The sequence below is a fragment of the Pelophylax lessonae genome (assembly GCF_965119305.1).
Source record: "Pelophylax lessonae genome assembly, chromosome: 13".
Taxonomy (NCBI): domain Eukaryota; kingdom Metazoa; phylum Chordata; class Amphibia; order Anura; family Ranidae; genus Pelophylax; species Pelophylax lessonae.
This window is the reverse complement of record NC_138780.1, coordinates 66,309,176-66,329,538: the sequence shown is the minus strand read 5'-3', so window position 1 is coordinate 66,329,538 and position 20,363 is coordinate 66,309,176. Positions and strand designations below refer to the sequence as shown.

Below are 20,363 nucleotides of genomic sequence, written 5' to 3'. Positions count from 1 at the left end.
GCACCACCCTCTTACCTATCCCCCCTCTCCCCCCCCCCCCCTCACTACTGGGGCTATGGGACGCTTGAAGCTACTCCCTGGGCCTTGGGACCGGGCATAAGGCCGATGGTGGGGGTGGGCGCCGCAGGGGACCGGATGATCGATTGTGAAGGGGGGATTCACCTGTCTCTTCCAGGGCCCCTTTCCTGTCGATCCGTCCAGGAGGCTGGAGGGTCCCTAGAAGCTCTGCAGGCCGCGTGGGACCGCCATTTTCTTGTAGCCTATGTGCTGAGACAGATCGGCGGCCATGTTGGTACGCCCGGCGGCCATTTTACGGTGGATTCCCATTGAAAATCACTGGCGGCCATGTTCTTGGAGTCCCTATAGGCGTTTTTGGTGGTGGATCCCCTCCCTATACCCTGGTACTGACACTCAGATTTTTCTCTGCTGATCGAGATCGCTGCAGACATGTGCTGTACAGATTTTCTGGGCCTTCCTGGTGCATCTCTGGTGCGGGTGGTGAGTCTGGGGGGGTGTCTCTCTCTCTTTGCTGGGTGTCTTCAGTGCGTTCTGTCTTACCTCTTGGGGGCGCTATAGCACGGTGGGACGTTCTTTAAAAAAAAAAAATATATATATATATATATATATATATATATATATATATATATATATTTTTTTTTTTTGGGAGGGGTTCCCCTGGTGAAACAGGGACCCTGCGGAACTTTCTTCCCCACCTGACCCCCTCAAGGAGGCCGCAGGGCCCACCAGATCCCAGCTATCCATATATGCACTGTCGGTGGTCTTGGAATCTTTTTTGTCCCGGGTGGAGGTAGCCTGTAAGGGGCAAGGTGCCAAAAAATGCCCTCCACCTACCCCTGCCTCATCTGATGTATCAGATTCTGAATCTGATTCAACCACCGCAGACTCCCTGCCGGATCTACGGCCTCGCGCCCTATCTCCTCTGATAGGATGACAACCTCTCCCTCCGCCACCGCGCAAGAAAAAGCGCTGGTGAACACACTGGTTGTTTCCGTGCGTGAGACCCTAAAAATGGAGAACACAGCTGCGACTGAGGCGCAGGTTACGTTTGGCACTCACAAGCCATCCAGAGCGGCAAAGGTTTTCCCCTTTCCCGCATATTTTGACGACATGGTCAAAAAAGAATGAGACCGCCCAAAGCATCCTCCTGGGGTGCCTAAGCGGATTGCTAGACACTACCCCTTTGAGGAGTCCTTTATTTTTTTTTTTTAACAGAAACGTTTTATTGATATAAACAAGTTATAAATTAACAGTGCCAACAAGGTATGGATACATCATGTACAAAAAATGATAGCAAACGATCCAAAGAGAGCAAGTGCAGCACCGCGTGTCTAAGTTGTAGAAACCGAAACAGCATCCGGGACGGGAGATGGAATGTGTCTCGCAGGGCCTGAAAGGTCAGCAGGGAACCCGAGGGCATGATATGTTGTATCATAGTCACTCCATACCTCGCCCACACCGCCGGATCAGGAATGGAGCGAAAATGAGGCAACCTGGGATTGCCCCACAGAGGAGTGTAGGGCGATATCGTGCCAGCCTCCCCCGTGGCTCCCAGCATTTGGTCCCACACTCGCACCACTGTCTGCATAGGAAGCGTCACCTGAGGGGCAGCCCCAGCCCCCCTGTACACCAGGTTAGTCAACGCCGCATAGGAGCCTAAAATCGCCGCCTCAAGATTGACCGCCGGATAGGACCTGGATTGAGCGAACCACCAACGAACGGAGACCAGTACCGCAGCCCAGTAATATTTCCGAAAGCATGGTAGGGCCAGTCCCCCGGAGGATAAGGGCAACTGCAATTTCCGTTGCGAAATACGCGGAACCGACCCCGCCCAGACGAAGGAAGAGACAACACTATCCAGGCGACGAAAAAAAGACGCCGGTATGGGCACGGGGGTATTTCTAAAAACATACAAAAACTTGGGGAGAAAGGTCATTTTCAATAAGTTGATGCGACCCACAGGGGTCAGGGGGAGCGTCCGCCAAACCTGGCACTTAGCGACCAGCTGCCGAAACAGCGGCTCCAGATTATCCGTTAGGTAGCAAAAGAGATCCAGTTTCACGATGACTCCCAAATAGCGGAACTGAGAAACCCCTTCCAGCGGGGCCACAGGGGGCGAGGGAGGAAGCGTTGTAGCATCAATAGGGAGCAGGCTCGATTTGGACCAGTTGATCCTCACCCCAGAGTATCCGCCATGGCGATCAATTATACTCAAGGCCGCCACCAGAGAATCAGTGGTGTCATTCAAGTATAACAGAGTGTCATCAGCATATAAAGAGATCCGCTCCTCCACTGGGCCAACTCCCAATCCCCCCACCTCGTCTGACGTCCGCAGCAAAATGGCGAGAGGCTCAATGGCCAAGGCAAAGAGGCCCGGGGAGAGCGGGCAACCCTGCCTGGTGCCCCTGTATAACCGAAAAGTTGGGGAGAGGAGGCCATTAGTGCGGACCCGGGCGACAGGGGCCTCATAGAGAAGGCGAACCCAGGCAATGAAGCGCTGTCCAATACCAAAGCGGGACATCACCTGCCACAGGTATTCCCACTCTACTGAATCAAAAGCCTTCTCGGCATCAAGAGAGGCCACTGCCCCCCGGGAACCGCCGGCCACCCCATGTGCCAGGTTAGTATGCAGGCGGCGAATGTTTATGTCCATGCCCTTACCCGGCATAAAGCCAGTTTGGTCGCCGTGCACCAGAGATAGAATCACTGAGTTAAGGCGATTGGCCAATATTTTAGTAAGGATTTTTGCATCCACATTCAAAAGTGAAATAGGCCGGTAAGAGGCGCTCAATTCGGGATCCTTCCCGAGCTTAGGCAGGACAACCACAACAGCCTCCGACATAGAGGGCGGCAGAGCACCCGCCTCGAGTGTGTCACGGAACGTCTCGTGGAGGCGGGAGGCAACCATCTCCAGATTCGTCTTGTAGAATTCCGTGGGGAGCCCGTCAGGCCCAGGTGTCTTGCCCACAGGGAGAGACTTGATAGCCTTGCGAACCTCCTTCAGGGAGATGGGGGCGTCAAGGAGCCGGGCCTTGGCGGGAGTGAGTGACGGAAAATCTATACTTTCCAAGTATATTGACAGTTCAGAAGGGGAATAAGTTACCTTGGACTCGTATAGCTGAGCATAGTATTCCGCAAACCGAGAGTTAATTAAACCCGGATCCGACAGTAGGGTCCCGTCTCCCGCTCTAATATTGGCAATGCCCACCGTCCCCGAGCGCTCCGACGCCAACCACGCCAACAATCGACCTGATCTCTCCCCCTGCTCAAACACTCGTTGGGACTGGGAGAGGAGAAATCTACGGCAGGACTCTGCGTGGATCAGTGCCACTTCCCTATAGGCCGCCTGCATGTCAGCATAGACCCCACCATCCCACGAGGCCAGGTAGTTCGCCTCGAGGGATGCCGCCGTGGACTCCGCCAAGGAGAGGCGGGCCCGTGAGTCCTTTCGAACCTTAGCTATTGTGTACTGGTAACGTCCCCTGGCGAACGCCTTAAACGCATCCCATATCATGGCCGGTGAGGTCGTGCCATCATTGTGACCCCAGTAGGCTTGCAGCTCAGAGGATACCGGCGGCACCACCCGCTCATCCGTGACCCAAAACCTAGACAGTCTCCACAGCCCCTGGCCCGCAGCCGTATCTGTCATAAAACTCACCAGCACCGGAGCGTGGTCAGAGATGCCCCGGGCAGGATGGTAGCCTCCTCCACCCGCGACAATAGAGACGAGCCAACATAGACTACATCTATGCGCGAAAATGAGGCATGTGAGGCCGAGTGGCAGGTATATTGTCGTAGAATGGGATGCTTCCAACGCCACGCATCCCCCAGCCCCAGGGCCTCCACCCAGCGGGCCAGGGCCGAGTCAGACACCTGGTCACCACCCAGCCGGTCCATAGCCGGCTCTGGAGTCATATTGAAATCACCCGCAAAGATCACATTATAGGGGTAGGATAGCCAGCAACCACACTCCGAAGCTTATGCAGGACGGACATAGCCGCCGGTGGCGGCACATAAAGACCAGCTATCACAAGTTCAAGGCGATCACACATAGCATGTAGAACCACGTATCGGCCCTCAGGGTCAAGATGGAGATCCAGCAGCGTGAAGGGCAGAGAGCGATGTATAAGGATACTGACACCCCGGGAATTGGAGGAAAAGGTGGAATGGTAGTAGGACCCAACCCACGACCTTTTTAAAGACAAAACCCAGGCCCCTGTGAGATGCGTCTCTTGTAGGATGCAAATGTGCGGATGGTGCTTTTGTAGGAATGAAAACACAAGGGATCTCTTAAATTTAGAATTCAAGCCCCGCACATTCCAGGTTAACACTCTTAGTGGAGCCATATAGGACAAGCGGAAGAAGTAATGACCGGGGTGCAGCTGCTGGATTACCTCTTGAGCCCGAGAGCACACACCCCCCCCACCACACAGCACCCCCACATATAAAAAACAAGGTAGTAGCAAAGCAAACAATGTGCACAATCGTGACCCAATACCCTGGTGGCAAATCTAGGAGCAAAGAGATGGTTAAACAAAAGAACAGAACATTCCCAAGAGAACTCCCCCCACCCTGCAACACCCCAATAACTCGGGTGAGCCTGAGACCCCAAAAAAAACATAACCATTGGTCAATGGGGGACCATGCACCAGGAAAGCGGCAACCGCGACAAGTCCTGAGTCCACGAGCCTCCGCAGTGTTGCCCGAAAAGTAGACAAAAAAAAACAGGAGAGACATAAATGGAAAATACGCTATGACCATGGGAGAAAACAAAAGGGGGAGCTAAGGCCGCCAATCCCCATCAGAGCCCCCATACCCCCCCATCCGCCAATGTCAGGGAGAGCCAAAAAAGGAGAAAAGGAAAAGGATCGTCCGTCCAACGGCAAAAAGCAGGGCAAAAAAAGAAAAAAAAAATCCAGAAGTCCCGGGGTCTTCCAGCAGTCCGCCAGTCCAGGAACCAGGACAGCCAGAAGGCCCTCAAAGTCATCAAACCTCCAGGCGAGCAGGAAGGCAGTGGGGGAGAACAGGAGTAGCTAGGAAGTCCATGGGGAAACAGCCACGAAGCGGTAGAAACAGATCAGCAGAGAGCCAGCAGCCCAGAACGAGACCATCCATCCATCCCACTCAGCCGTGCAGAAATCCTATCGCCTGGGCAGTGACTCCAGCCAGGAAGAGGCCTCCTCCGGCGAGGTAAAGAACTTAAGGGACTCACCGTCCTGCACCCGAAGACAAGCTGGGAACAGCATGCTGTATTTCAGGCCCCGCTGACGAAGGGCTGCCTGAACTTGATCAAAGGACTTGCGCTGCTTCTGTGTCTCAACAGAGAAGTCCGGGAAGATCATCAGCCTGGACCCCTCGAACCGCAGAGATTCTAGCCGCCGACTCTCCCGGAGCACCAGGTCCCGATCCCTGAAGTTGAGCAGCCGCAGGATAAAGGTACGAGGGGGGGAACCAGGGGGGGTCCTCGTCGCACCGGCATCCGATGGGCACGTTCCACTGCAAAGTGGGGGGAGAAGGCAGCCTGAGGGAGCAGGGTGCGGAGAAGTTTCTCCGTAAAGTCTGCAGGGTGTGGATCTTCAGCGCCCTCCGGGAGACCCAGGATCCGCAAGTTGTTGTGCCGGTTCTGGTTCTCAGAGTCCTCGGCCCGGTACTCCAGGGCTTTGACCTTGACCCGCGGGGTATGTAGTGAGGCAGAATGGTCCCGCAGCACGTCCTCAGTGTCGCTCACCCTGCGCTCCACTTCAGTCAGCCTAGAGCGGAATTTGTCCATGTCTCGGCGGATCAAGTCGATGTCCATTTGAACTGAATCAATTTTCCCTGTCAGCGTCGTTTGGCAGGAGGTGATGGCCTGCATAAAGGCATTAAAGTTACTGGTCTCCCGCAGCGCCGGGTCATCCCCTTCGGTCTGAGTCGCCATGTTGGACGGAGCACGAGGCCCCGCTTTCGCGCCGGCCGGAGTGGCCTGTTCCGTGGGCGGCTTACGGGACACGAAGACTGCCGGCCCCTGGTCATAGCAGTCCGGGGAGACTCGCTGGCAAACACACGGCTGGCCAGAAGTCACAGGGCAGCAGAAAAACAGGATAATAAGCGGGCTAGGCAGCAGAGCTCTGTCCCACACGTCCACTCAAGTCGCCATCTTGGACACGCCCCCGAGGAGTCCTTTATTAATAAGTGGACTGTGCCACCTAAGGTGGACCCTCCGGTCTCCAGACTGAATAAAGCTACCATGATCCCAGTGAAGGATTCCCCATCCTTTTAAGGATCAGGCGGATAGAAAGGCAGGGTTTGTGGCCCGCAATATGTACTCCCTGGCGGGGTCTGCACTAAGACCGGTGTTTACTATTGCCCTTGTGTCAGAAACCTTGACTGAATGGGCTAAGTTACTATGCCGTTACCTGGATGGGGTACAGCTCCCCCCTGCCTTTGCTGAGCTGACGGGCCAGTTGGTGCAGGGGCTGCAATTTGTTTGCGATGCCTCGCTGGACGCGGCTCCGATATTGGCCTGACTGTCGGTTTCGGCGGTGGTCCTCAGACATATGGCTAAAATGCTGGTCTGCAGATCAGACTTCGAAGAAGGCCTTGACTGATCTACCTCTTCAAGGTGATCTCCTTTTTTGGGGCTACCCTTGATGACATTATCAAAGGTCTTATAGGGCAAAATGTTTTTTTCGTCCCTCAGGGACAAGTGATAAAGGATCAAAGTCCTTCAAGGCCTCCTCGGGTGGCTCACAGAAATCGCGTTTCTCCAGACCTGCGAATAAGACCCCTTCGGCATGAAGGTGCACCCTCACCCGTATCTGGGGTGGGGGGACGTCTTTGCCAGTTTCCGGACCTGTTGCTATCCCGTATACAAGACAAGTGCGTTCACGAGGTAATACAGTCCGGTTACAAGATCGAGTTTCGATCTGTCCCACTGGTAAGGTTTTTCCATTCCAATGTACGACTGTCCCCGGATCTCTTACAGGCTCTCTTTATGGTGGTACAGAACCTGTTACAACAAGGAGTAATAGTTCTGGTTCTGTCTTCTGAATGTTTTCAGGGCTTTTACTCAAGCCTGTTTACGATTCCCAGGAAAAGAAGGCAAGGTGCATCCAACCCCGGACCTAACGGCACTGAATTGCTTCGTGTGCGTTCAGAAATGCAAGATGGAATCCATTTACACGGTGGTGGTTTCCTTACATCAGGAGGATTTCCTGGCCTCCATAAACATCAAAGATGCCTACCTTCACATTCCGATATGTGCAGGACATTAAGGGTTTCTCTGTTTTGCCATATGGGAGAGGATCTCTATCAGTTTGTAGCGTTACCATTTGGTCCCGCCTCTGCTGCTCGGGTTTTCACAAAGGTGTTGGCTCCGGTCCTGGCATCGTTACGCCAATGGGGATATTGGTCTTGAGTTACCTGGACGAGCTACTTCTCCGTGCAGAGTCTCCCACGGTGCTGGTGACAAACTTGGAGATCACCATGAAAACTATGGAGGAGTTTGGGTGGATTCTGAACCTTCAGAAGTCATCCCTGGTTCCTCCTATGAGACTGGACTATCTGGGCCTAACTTCAGATTCCTCCTCAGCCAGGGTGTTTCTTCCTCCGGAAAAACTTCAGAAGCACCAGACTGCGATTCAGCTATTGCTGTCCAACAAATGGTCATCCCTTCAGACTTGTATGAGAGTTCTGGGACTGATAGTCGTCCTTCGCGACAGTCCCTTTCGCTCTATTCCACATGAGAATCCTGCAGAAGGAAATCATTCTCAAATGGAACAAAGATCCAAATTCCCTGGACAACCAGATTCAGCTGAGCCAGGGGACCAGGGGGTCCCTGATATGGTTGCTTCAGTCCCTGACGCTCAGTCTAGGAAAACCCCTCCTCCCCCTATATTGGACAGTGATCACCACGGATGCCAGTCTATCGGGGTGGGGAGGTGTTCTAGGCAAGCTTTCTGCTCAAGGGGTCTGGTCTCTGGAGGAATTCAGATTACCGATCAATGTTCTGGAGCTGAGAGCGATCAGGCTTTGCCTAGTCCACTGGACTGAGTACCTTCAAGGCTGTCCAGTGCGCATTCAATCGGACATGCCACGGCTGTGGCTTAGGTCAATCACCAAGGGGGCACCAAGAGTGTCCTTGCGGCCTTAATGGTGGCGAGCATCCTTCGATGGGTGGAACGCTCTGTTCCAGCTCTTTCCGCCATTCACATTCCAGGAGTGGAAAATTGGCAGGAGGATTACCTCAGTCGGCAGACCTTGGATCCAGCGGAATGGTCTCTCCACTCGAAAGTGTTCCAGCAGTTGTTCCTTCGTTGGGACAGTTCAGACGTAGATCTATTGGCGTCTCAGATCAACAGGAAAGTGCACAGGTTTGTGACCCAATCTCTGGACCCTCCTGCAGATGCCACAGACGCGCTAGTGGCTCCGTGGGGTCAGTGTATCAGCTGATTTATGCTTTTCACCCCCTCAAGTTGCTGCCAAGACTTCTTCGCTGGATCGAGGCGGAAGGGATTCCGGGCATCCTTATGACTTCGGACTGGAATCGCTGAGCTTGATACGCTGACCTGGTCAGTCTATTCGTAGACGTTCCTTGATGACTTCTTCTCAGGGAGAATCTACTTTCTCGAGGGCCGATCTTCCATCCTGCTTTACAGTCGCTGGCTTTGACGGCTTGGCTGTTGAAAGCCAGGTGCTGAAGGACGGGATTGTCTGCTTCAGTGATTCTCACTCTGCTTAAAGCAAGTAAAGCAACTTCTAGAAAGACCTTCATTGCCACCTTGGGACCTTAATTTGGTGCTGTCGGTTCTCCAGAAGCCTCCCTTTGAAAATATTTGTGAGATTCCCCTGCTTACCTTATCCTAGAAGGTGGCCTTCTTGGTGGCTATTACTTCTGCGTGCAGGGTGTCGGAACTGGCGGCGTTATCCTGTCGTTCTGCCTATCTAGTGGTTCACAGGGATAAAGTGGTGCTTCGTCCAGATCCATCCTTCCTTCTGAATGTGGTTTCTAGTTTCCACTTAAATGAGGACATTGTGTTGCCTTCCTTGTGTCCTAATCCTAAGCCTCAACATCCCAAGGAATTTGCACTACACACACTACTTGGTGACTACTGAATTTTTTCGGAAGTCGGATTCGCTCTTTGTACTCTTGGACCAAGTAAAGGGCTACCTGCGTCTGCTGCGACTATTTCCAGATGGATCAGACAGACGGTTATGCAGGCTTATTCAATTAAGGGTCAGGTTCCACCTTTCCCTGTTAAGGCGCATTCTACTCGGGGGGCCTTTCGCAATCAGGTTTGCAAGGCGGCTACCTGGTCGTCTGTTCATACCTAGACGGAGCCAGAACTTTTTTTCTGCCTAGTGTCTTACTCCTGTAGGGGGCAGTGTAACCTACTGTTATGAAGAACAGAGACTGCGTACATCAACGAACTTCAGAGAAAAGGATTTTACGGTAAGACAAAAATCAAATTTTTCTATGAGTAGTGTAGGACCCACTGAAAATGGGGTACTATTGACGCAGTGGTGGGCTTAAGCAGGATAAGGCCATATTGTGTGGCTAAATCTCCATATTTACTTAAGGTTTTCCCCTTTCTCACCTATTTTGATGACAATGTCGGAAGTCAGTGGGGTTCTCCAAAACGCAGGTATCCCTTTGAAGAGTTCCTGACTGTTCCTCCGGTGGTGGATTCTAAGGTTTCTAGGTTAAATAAAGCCACACTAATACCGTTGGAGGACTCTCCGTCCTTTAAGGACGCTGTTGACAAGAGAGTGGAATCTCTGGTCCTATACCTTTTTACCATGGCCGGTTCAATTTTGAAGCCAGTGTTTGCCATAACCTTGGTTTCTCTTGCGTCCTCCAACAGTCGCCGCCCACTCATACAGTCTTCACCAATGGGTATTGACTTCATCTTCCACAGGAGTAGCTAGGCATAAGACTTGTTAGAAACAAAGCATTTACATAGACACACCCATGGGGGCGGACATGTCCCACTGGTCCAATTCCCCTCCTGCAATAGCCATCCCAACTCAGTTTGACTTCTGCCTAGTTAAGGAGTAGATATGCTTCCCTGTGCTGGGGCTACAGTCTCAGCCTTCTTCTCTTTATGATTTTATTTTCTGAAAATGTCATTTTTTTCCTTTGCATTACTAGCTGTTTATTTTGTCAGCGTTAGTTAGTCGGATCTTCGGATGAAGACGGCGTTTGCGGAGCTAGGAATCTGACTGATCGTCCTGGATCTCCAGGACCGAGGGTCAGATGGAATCCCAGCTCGCCATCGAGCGTTTAATAGGCTATGCGTTCGCCCTGGCCTCAAAAACGACCCTTCCCTGTCCTCAGGGATGCAGCCTGTGAGGTGATCTTTCCGAGCACGTCGGCGGCCATTTTGCCGAAGCCTCCCATTCTTTCCTATAGGCAACCATTTTTCCTTAGCCTGCAGCTTCTGTTCAGTCTTTTTCACGAAACGGTGAACGAACAATGGCGCAATTTAAAGCGCCCTTTTGTGGTACCAAAACGGTTTCAGTTCCGTTATCCCTTTGCGTCTCCTACGGATTTGCGCTGGACTGTGGCCCCTAAGGTGGATCACACGGTGTCCAGGTTGAACAAGGCCACTCTTATGCCCGTGGAGGATTCTCCATTGTTTAGGGACCCTACGGATAGGCGGATGGAATCTCTTGCTCGCCACTCCTATATGGTAACGGGTTCCTTGATGAAACCTATTTTCGCCCCTGTCATGGTGTCTCAGGCTGTGGTAGATTGGGCTAAGGTGCTCAAACGCACCCTTGTGGCTGATTCCGCTCCTCCTGCTACGTTGGAGATGGTGGACCAGATTTTCAGGCTGTTCTGTTCCTGTGTGACGCGGCCTTGGATGAGGCCCCTTTGGCCACGCGACTATCTGCTATCGCGGTGATAACCCGTCGATTGGTATGGCTGAAGAGCTGGTCGGCTGACCAAACTTCCAGGTAGATGGTGTCTTAACAGTCATGTCCAAAGTCTGCCCCGCGGGCCAGTTGCGGCCCGTCCTTTAGTTTTGTACGGCCCCCTGAGACACTGCTGACTTTTGTCAATGCCTCTTATGAATGCCTCCTCACATCCCCGCCCCTATGCCGATGTGATGGCTCGGGGGTAGGGCCTCTGGCCTCGCTCGGCTGCTCCCGAGTCCCGCTCTGCCCCCCGCTCGGCTCTATCTCCCCGGGCCGCCCACGACTGCGCGGGAGTGCAGAATGCCTTCTCTCCTTCATCGCACACAGCCACCTGTAGGAGCCGACCATGGATCCTATGGAGTTGACCGAGGAGATGTCACTTCTATAATCCTACTGCCTGTTTCTGTAAGTGTGATATATGTGTGTGTGTGTGTATATATATATATGTGTGTGTGTGTGTGTGTGTGTGTGTATGTATGTATGGAGCTGACCGAAGAGGTGTCACTTCTACAATCCTACTGCCTGTTTCAGTAAGTGTGATTTTATTCATAAAGTACTGATGCTTATTATTTCCTATATATATATATATATATATATATGTGTGTATATGTATGTATTTATATGTCAGGCAAAATGGTCGGCCCTCACGCATGTTCAATTCATCAAATCTGGCCCCCTTTGAAAAAGTTTGGACACCACTGGACTGTCTAACATCCCTTATGCGGGAACTTGCCTTTTTGTGGACTCCCTGGACGAATTGGTTAAAGGAGTCACTGGGGGTAAGAGCACTCTGCTGCCCCAGAATCCCAAGGGTAAGTTTTTCCGCGGTAAGCGGGGCCCTTCCTTTAAACCTAATCAGGGGTCCTTTCGTGCCTTCAAGGCACAGGACAAGGGCAAATCCTTCAAAGGCCATGGTGGCCAGAAGAAGCCTTGGGTGGGCAAGTTAAAAGCCGCCCACGCTGGCGCGGCGGGCCAGTCTGCCTCGACCTGAAGGGACGCCCTCACCAGATCCAGGGGTGGGGGGACGTCTGCGCGGTTTTCTCGAACCTTGGGTGCTCCAGATTCCAGACAGGTGGGTTCAGGAAATCATGAGGTCAGGTTACAAGATCGAATTCCTTTCGCGTCCAGCGGACAGATTCTTTCCCTCAAATCTTCATTTGACCCCAGATCGTTTACAATATCTTCATCGGGCGGTTCAGGATCTCCTCGCCCAGGGGGTTATCGTCCCGGTGCCGCATCGGGACAGATTTCGGGGTTTTTATTCATATCTGTTCACTGTGCTCAGAAAGGAGGGCAAGGTACATCCTATTCTGGACTTGAAAGCTCTGAACCACTTTGTGCGGGTTCAAAAGTTCCGCATGGAATCCCTCCGCTCGGTGGTGGCCTCCCTGAGCACGGGAGATTTTCTGGCTTCCATCGATCTCAAGGATGCGTATCTACACATCCCCATATTCGAGGGTCATCAGAGATACCTCCGCTTCGCAATCGTGGAGGAACACTATCCGTTTATGGCATTACCTTTCGGTCTCGCTTCGGCTCCAAGGGTTTTTACCAAAGTGTTGGCTCCTGTTCTGGCCCTGTTACGGGCGCAGGGAATTGCGATCTTGGGATATCTGGACGATCTCCCGTTAAGGTCGAATGCCAACCAGTGTCTGTTACGTGATCTGTCCACTACGGTTCAGACGCTCCAGGAGTTCGGGTGGACCATCAATGTTCAGAAGTGGACTTTGTCCCCTTCTGTTCGTCTCCCTTACTTAAGGATGGTCCTGGATTCCGCCCAAGCGAAAGTTTTTCTTCCGGAGGACAAGCTCCGGATTCTACAGAACAAGGTCAGGTCCCTCAGGGACGACGAATCCTCATCACTCAGGACCTGCATGCGGTCCCTCGGGTTGATGGTGTCGGCCTTTGAGGCGATACCATTTGCACAGTTCCACACAGGATCTCTGCAAGCGGAGATTCTGACCAGGTGGGACAGGCATCCTCAGTCCTTGGAAAGGAGGATATCTTTGAGCCGCCGAGTCAGAGAGGATCTTCTGTGGTGTCTCCGGTCTCCGGCTCTGACGGAGGGAAAGTCCTTCCGGCCGTTGTTATGGACGGTGGTCACCACGGACGCCTGCCTGTCGGGCTGGGGTTGTGTCCTGGGCACTCTGTCTGCCCAGGGCACTTGGTCGGAGGAGGAATCCTCCCTGCCAATAAACATCTTGGAACTGCGAGTGATCAGACTGTGCTTGCTCCATTGGTCGAATCTTCTGCGGGGCCGCCCTGTACGGGTGCAGACGGACAACGCCACTGCGGTGGCTTACATCAATCACCAAGGGGGCACCAGGAGTACCCTGGCGGCCCAGGAAGTGACCAGGATTCTTTCTTGGGCCGAGACGCACGTTCCGGTGATTTCGGCAGTTCACATTCCAGCTGTGGAGAATTGGCAGGCCGATTACCTGAGCCACCAGACCCTGGACCAGGGGGAATGTTCCCTACACCCGGAGGTGTTTCAGATGCTGTTTGCGCGATGGGGATCCCCGGATGTGGCTCTGATCGCGTCTCGTCTAAACAACAAGGTGGGACGGTTTGTGGCAAGAACACGCGATCCTCTGGCAGACGCCTCGGATGCACTGGTGGTGCCTTGGAATCAGTATCGCCTGATTTATGCCTTCCCCCCGATTCAGTTGTTGTCCAGGTTCCTTTGCAGGTTGGTCTCGGAACGGCAGTTGGTGATTCTGGTGGCCCCGGACTGGCCGCGCCGGTCTTGGTACGCGGACATCATACAACTGGTCGTCGAGCCTCCATGGCGGCTCCCGTTACGAGATGATCTACTGTCTCAGGGGCCAATCTTCCATCCTGCTTTACAGTCGCTGGCTTTAACGGCGTGGCTATTGAAAGCCAGGTCCTGAGAGATCGGGGTCTCTCATCGGCGGTCATTCCTACCCTGCTCAAGGCTATGTTTTTATGAAATTTTTCTTCGACAATACATGAAAAAAAAAAAAAAAAAAAAACAACAAATAAAATTAGGTTTATACCTCTATACATCTGTGTCAAATACCAGCTTTACTGCACCTTAATAGTTCCTAAACCAAAGGGTAGGAAAAAAAAAAAGGCCCCAAAGGGTCTCTCTTGTGATATTATTATCAAAACATTTTGTGAAAAATTTCCCAATAAGTCAAAAAAATTATCGTGAAGGAAAAACTTGTGAAACAGAAAAAAAAAAGGGGGTAAGGAGGTCTCTCATTGTGATATTAATATTAAAACATTAAGTGAAAAATTACCCAAAAAATTATCATTAAGGAGAAACTTATGAGAGAAAAAAAAAAAAACCAAAGAGGGTTTCTCGTGATATTATCAAAAACATTAAGTGAGTACTTTCCCAAGAAGTGAAAAGATTATCGTGAAGGAAAAACTTGTGAGAAAAAAAAATAAAAAAACCCAAAGAGGGTTTCTCATTGTGATATTATCAAAACATTAAGTGCAAAATTTCCCAAGAAGTCAGAAAAAAAAAAAAAAGGGGGGGGGGTCGTTGGGAAGGGGATAGGTCTTCAAAAATATAAATAATAATAATAGGAACCTACATATTGAAAAACAAATTAAAAAAAAAATACATTTAGACAAATCAGATACACAGTACTCTACCAAGAATAGCATCCAGATAAGAAACCTTTAAACTAAACCAGTAAAACCATTATATACGGACCATGAAAATTCCATCGTCCACTGACAAACAACCATACATGCCCATATCAGACAAATAACCCTTACGTGATCCTGAATCTCTGCGGCAGCATAAACCAGGTTCCATGTATCAGATGGTTCGCCTATCAGGCAACACAGTTGACAGGAGGTATTAAAAAACCCAAGGGCAGAGAGCCCACGACCACAAACAAGACAGGCAAAAGAAAAAAAAAAAAAAAGGAAGAGGTTGAAGAAAAGGAGGGGGGAAGGAGAAGAAAAGGAGGGAGACTCATGGCGTAACCAAAAAGTTGCAACATAACAAAATATCACAGATGACTACTCATCAAAAAGCTCAGCGTATTTCTTAGATTGGGTGAAGGCAAGCCAGCATGCCCAAATCTTATGAGCCTGAGGGGCATGACCCCTGAAATCGTAGGTCATGTCCTCCAGGCGATGCGTATGGTCAACAGAATGCAGCCAAAGAGCTATAGGTGGAGCCACTGGATTCTTCCAATATAAAGGAATAAGAGCCTTAGCCGCATTGAGGAGGCGAGGTGTAATTGACCTTCTATACCTATGGGGCGGAACCGTCGTATCATGAAATAGAACAGACCAGGGGTCAGCAGCAACCGGGGAACCCTGGATAGTTTCTATGAGTGATAGCACCAAGGACCAATAAGTACATAGGATCGGACACGACCACCATATATGAGCATAGGGGCTGGTTGTCCACAACCCCTCCAACACAGAGGGGAAGAGGAAGGAAACATTCGATGCAATCTCACTGGTGAAAAATGCCATCTCATAAGAAGTTTATAGTTCATCTCCGCTGTTTTGGCAGAGATTGCAGAAGAGTGGCAAAGGGTAAGTATAGAATTAGTCACGGAATCCGTGAGTGGCAGTTGCAAGTCAGTTTCCCAGCGCTGCAAAGAGGGCAACTGTTGGAGAGGCTCCATGGCAATGAGCGCTTTTATACATTTGGGACAAAGCACCTTTTTGAGGACGATCAGATACCAGGAGTTTTTCTACCCAGTTTAGTGAGCTCAGCGTACGTAGAGGTTGTGGAAGGCTTTTGACGAACTGCCTCAGTTGGTTATATTGCCAAAGGTCTCAAAGACAATGCAGAGTAACGAGGAAAGGTGGATACAGGGAGTATTCCCTGAGAGGAGGAGGCATGGTGTAACAAAGTATTTATAGAATACGGCAGCCAATGTTGAAAAGAAAGATCATGCAGACCCGGGATGAAATAATTATGGCCTAGGAGAGGCATCAAGGGTGAATTGTAGTGTAGCTTGAAACGTTTATTCCATGTGTCCCATTTAAGGAAAACAGAGGTGGATAAGGGAGACGTTCCAGATGCATAAGTTCTACACTTTGGAGGAATCCAAAGTTGACGATACAAAGAAGTCTCAGCAAGATCACATTCTAACTGCACCCACAACTTAGTACCCAGGTTATGTTTCCAGTCCAAAACCTGGGTCATAATAGATGCTTGTAGATATTTCTCAAAATCTGGCACTGCCAGTCCCCCATGCAGCTTGGCACGCATCAAAATATTTCCAGCTAAAGTTTACCTTTCTGGTTCCGATTAAGGTTCCTTTCTCTGACCTGGGTGCTGCGTTGCCTTTTGTGATGGTTGCGCTTCCCACCCCTCATGTCTTCACTGCTTTGGGACATCCCATTGGTGAAGACTATTTGAGGTGTGGCGACTGTCAGAGGACGTAAGAAAAAACTGAATTTTTGTAAAATCTTACCGTAAAATTCCTTTCTCTGAGTCCTCTGACAGTCGCCGCCCCCGCCCCTCTTTTGGGGTTTTTTGGACTATGTACTGCTTGCTACCAAACTGAGTTGGGAATGCTGATAGAAGGGGGGTATTGGACCAGTGGGACAGCCCCCTACAGGTGTGTCTATGCAAATTGTTTTGTTTTTTAACAAGTCTTATGCTTAGCTTGCTCCTATGGATAGGAGGTCAATACCCCATTGGTGAAAACTATTTGAGGGGCGGCGACTGTCAGAGGACTCCGTTATTACTTGTTTATTAGTGTGCAATGTGACAGGGGGGAAAGGGGTTAAGTGGGGGTGATCAGGAGGGATCAGGGGGTTAAATATTTATGGGGGGGTGGCGGGTATCCTAAGGATAAAAGGAACGGCCGCAAGCGCTAAACCTGGTCACAAGTCACACTTATACGGTATAAAATGCTATATACTGTATACAGTGTGTGTTGTGACAGGGGGTGTATGAGTGATCAGGGGGGATCAGGGGGTCAAATCTTTATTGGGGATGGGTGGTGGGGACCCTAAACCTCCTTAGGGCAGAAACTAAGTAGCTAGCACTAACTCAAGTCACAATCACACTAATAGAAAATACAGTAGAACACTATATTACTTGTTTATTTGTGTGCAATGTGACAGGGGGGGAAGGGGTTAACTGGGGGTGATTAGGGGGGATCAGGGGGTTAAATCTTTATTAGGGAGGGGGTGGCAGGTATCCTAAGTGTAAAAGGAACGGCCGCAAGCGCTACACCTGGTCACAAATCACACATACAGGTATATGGGAAAATGCTATATACAGTATACAGTGTGTGTTGTGACAGGGGGTGTAGGGGTTAACTGGGGGGTGCAGTCGGGGGTGAAATGTGCATATCTAAGTGTGTGTGGGTGTGCTTGGTGCAGTACTCAGTTAGATGTGCTCTCTCCTCTTGATGAATCTTAAAAGGATCATGGGAGGGGAGAGCAGGTCTTTTCTGAGCCTGTGTTTACATTACACAGGCTCAGCATAGAATCTGATTGGGCAGGACCGATCAACCGGTCCAGACCAAAAATCATTGGTCTGGACCTGATGACTGATCGGTTTTGAACCCAATCAAGCCATCAGCGGGGGCACGCGGGAGTGCGCCCCAGAGCGGCGGGAATGAGCGACGTAGCCCTACTTCAGTTTGCCTGTAGGGAACTGACTGCCGCAGTAAATAGTCGTGCGGCGGTCGGCAAGTGGTTACGTTTAAAAAATAAGAAGCTGGAAATCAGGTGTGGTATTCGCCACATGGCATTTTTGTCAATTAATGCAAAACGTCCTCTGATTGGTTGAGGTGGAGATCGTGATGTCATTGCTGCACCTTGTCCAATCGGAGAATGCTTTGAGCTCATTGAGAAAATTCAAAGCAGCTGACAACTTTGCCAAGAGAGTGATCCCCTGTGGTTACTTTGCACCAGGACAGCCACCAGGACCTGGAAGACTGTAGTAGCAATACAAAACATACCTGGAATATGCAGCCTTAAATTGATTGTAAACCCTTACATATACCCAATGAAATGACTGGCCCTCAGGTGATACACAGAGATGAAAAAAATCCTCCAACATAAGTTGTACCTGTTTATCTGCAGTGTTCTCATCTCTGCATTCGTTCAAAGTCCAGAATTTATAGAGCTCGTTTGAGCTGTCAGGAAAAAAAAGGGGCAGAGAGCTTAACTTGCACATTGCAGAGCCCAGTGAGAGCTTGCAACCACTTTAGGTAGTGTGCATTGAAAAAAACGGTCCTTTCCTGTTAAACATTGTTCAACCCTAAATGATAATTCTGTAAAACGTTACTTTTCTGGATTAGTTAAAATCTATATAAATCTTGTTCTGTCTTCTGTGCAGTGCTTTTTTTTTTTGTAACGTAATCTTTTTTTTTTTTTTTACCCTTAGAAATCACCTACTGTCCCTGAAGATTGCCCAGGGTAATCACCCGGAGGAGCCTTCTAATCTTTTTTGGGCAATTAAATGTGCAGGTTAGTTATAGTATCCATGTCATATTGCTTACATCAGAAAATTGGAAAGAACTGCAAAGAAAATAGGCATCAAAATCTTTATGGATTTTGACCTTTTTCAAGTGATAGTTTTCTTTGTTTCAGTTAAAAAATGAAAGTACTATAAATGAAACCCACAATTTACTGTTTAGCACATTGCTATTACCAGAAAGTTGTGCAAGAATGCACCCCAAAGCGCTGAAAAGCAATAAGGGCTAGTGTTGACTAGCTTTAGTTAAATTCAAAACTGCTTCTCTTCTCATGGGTCAGCTGGTGAAATGCTGGTAAACTCCAGCATACCTCACAACAGTCCTGAATTGTTTGGGACTGTCTCAAATTTTTACTGGAGTCCCGTGTGCAGAGGCCTTATATTTTGCAGCTCATTCATATGCAAGGCTGTGTGAGGCTCCTCCTCAGCTCTGTTCACATTGGAGGACTTCTGTTGCCACTACATTTTGAGGCCTGCATTGCATGTGATAGTGATTTGAGGAGAGAGGGGTTTGAACTAGTGATCAACCGATATCGGACATATCGGTATCGGCCGATATTGTCTGATATTTTGGCACATTTAAAATTTTGCAAAATAAAAGCAAATTTCAACACAAATCTGTTACTGAACATGTAAAACTTTTATTAACAATTTTAACATTAAGGGCTCGTTCTTCACACCTTAACTGCATGAAAACTGATAGGAAAACTTCAATTGCAGGGACATTTGGATTTCACATAATCTGATTGTGCATTAATGCATAATAAAGTGCTGCAGTAGTGGACTCACTGCAATAATTTTAATTCACTACTGCAGTGCAGTCAGTGCAAAACTGCTAGAAAAAAATCTAGGCAACAACCGCTACACATACACAGTGGATTGAAATGGAGTCAGTGGAGGATTACCGCTGCAGTAGGGCACTCACTGCAACTACTGCAGTCAGTGCAAAACTGCTAGAAAAAAAGCTAGGCAACAGCTAGCTAGTGCTACACAGTGGATTGGATTAGACTGTAGTCAGTGGACTACCGCTGCAGTAGGGCACTCACTCAGTGCAATAATTTTAAAACACTACTGCAGTAGTGATATAAAATTATTGCAGCAGTGAGTGGCGCACTACTGCAGCAGCAGTAGTCCACTGACTCCAATCTACTGTCAAGCTTTTTTTCTAGCAGTTTTGCACTGACTGCAGCGCAGTCAGTGAAAAACTGCTAGAAAAAATAGCTAGACAAAAGCTAGACAGTGGATTGGAGTGGAGTCAGTGGACTGGTGGACAAACACTACTACAACAGTTAAGTAGAACAATATTATAGTGCAGAAAGCATAACATTTCAGCATGTTCACCAGTTAAACGGCTTCTTTTATTTTTATAAATTGCTGCCACTTCACTAAAAACACACTCACTTGGTACTGAGGAAGGAGGAACAGAAAGGTATCTTCTAGCATGAGAAGCAAGTCTTTTGTAGTGTTCCTCATTTTCTTTCCACTACTGAAGAGGATCACTTCTTCTGTCAATTACTGGTTCCTTCAAATAGAGATAAAGTTCATCATCCAGGCTGAACATGGCATCTATTTGACCACAATGAATTTTCTCTTCTGTCTGTTGTCTTTTGGGACATTTTTCTCCTGCATCCTGCTCTTCCACATCAGAAACCTTTTCTTCTTGACTTTTCTTTTCGTCAGGAGGAAACTCCTGCACCTTCTGTTGAATATCTTCTGTCAGCCATTGTTTTGTCTTGGCCAATACATCAGAACGGAAAGGATGGTTCTTGTATTGAGGATCCAAAAGAAATGCAAGCACAACATTTTTATTCTCCTCATGCTTCTCAAACCGTTTGGCGAGGCTGTCCCTCATGCCCTGCCTACATGCTTTAATGCCACGTGTGTTGGGTCCTTTATTCAGTTGAAGAAGCATCTTCAGGACTCTCACACATGGGATCACAGAGGAAACAGATGAGTTGTAATGACTCACCTCCAGTGTCACTTCCTCAATGGGTACGAGTGTCTCAAT

At 49.5% G+C, this 20,363-nt stretch overlaps 1 protein-coding gene across 1 annotated transcript in view; it reads left to right on the top strand.

The window, feature by feature from the left end:
- Positions 1–20,363, top strand: part of EXD1 (exonuclease 3'-5' domain containing 1) — a gene marked incomplete at its 5' end in the record, with an annotated part of 442,032 nt that overhangs the window by 96,048 nt on the left and 325,621 nt on the right. The window contains one exon of the mRNA XM_082242816.1: positions 18,266–18,348. Coding sequence (XP_082098942.1) covers positions 18,266–18,348 — 83 coding nt within the window. The remainder of the gene's footprint in view (positions 1–18,265; positions 18,349–20,363) is intronic.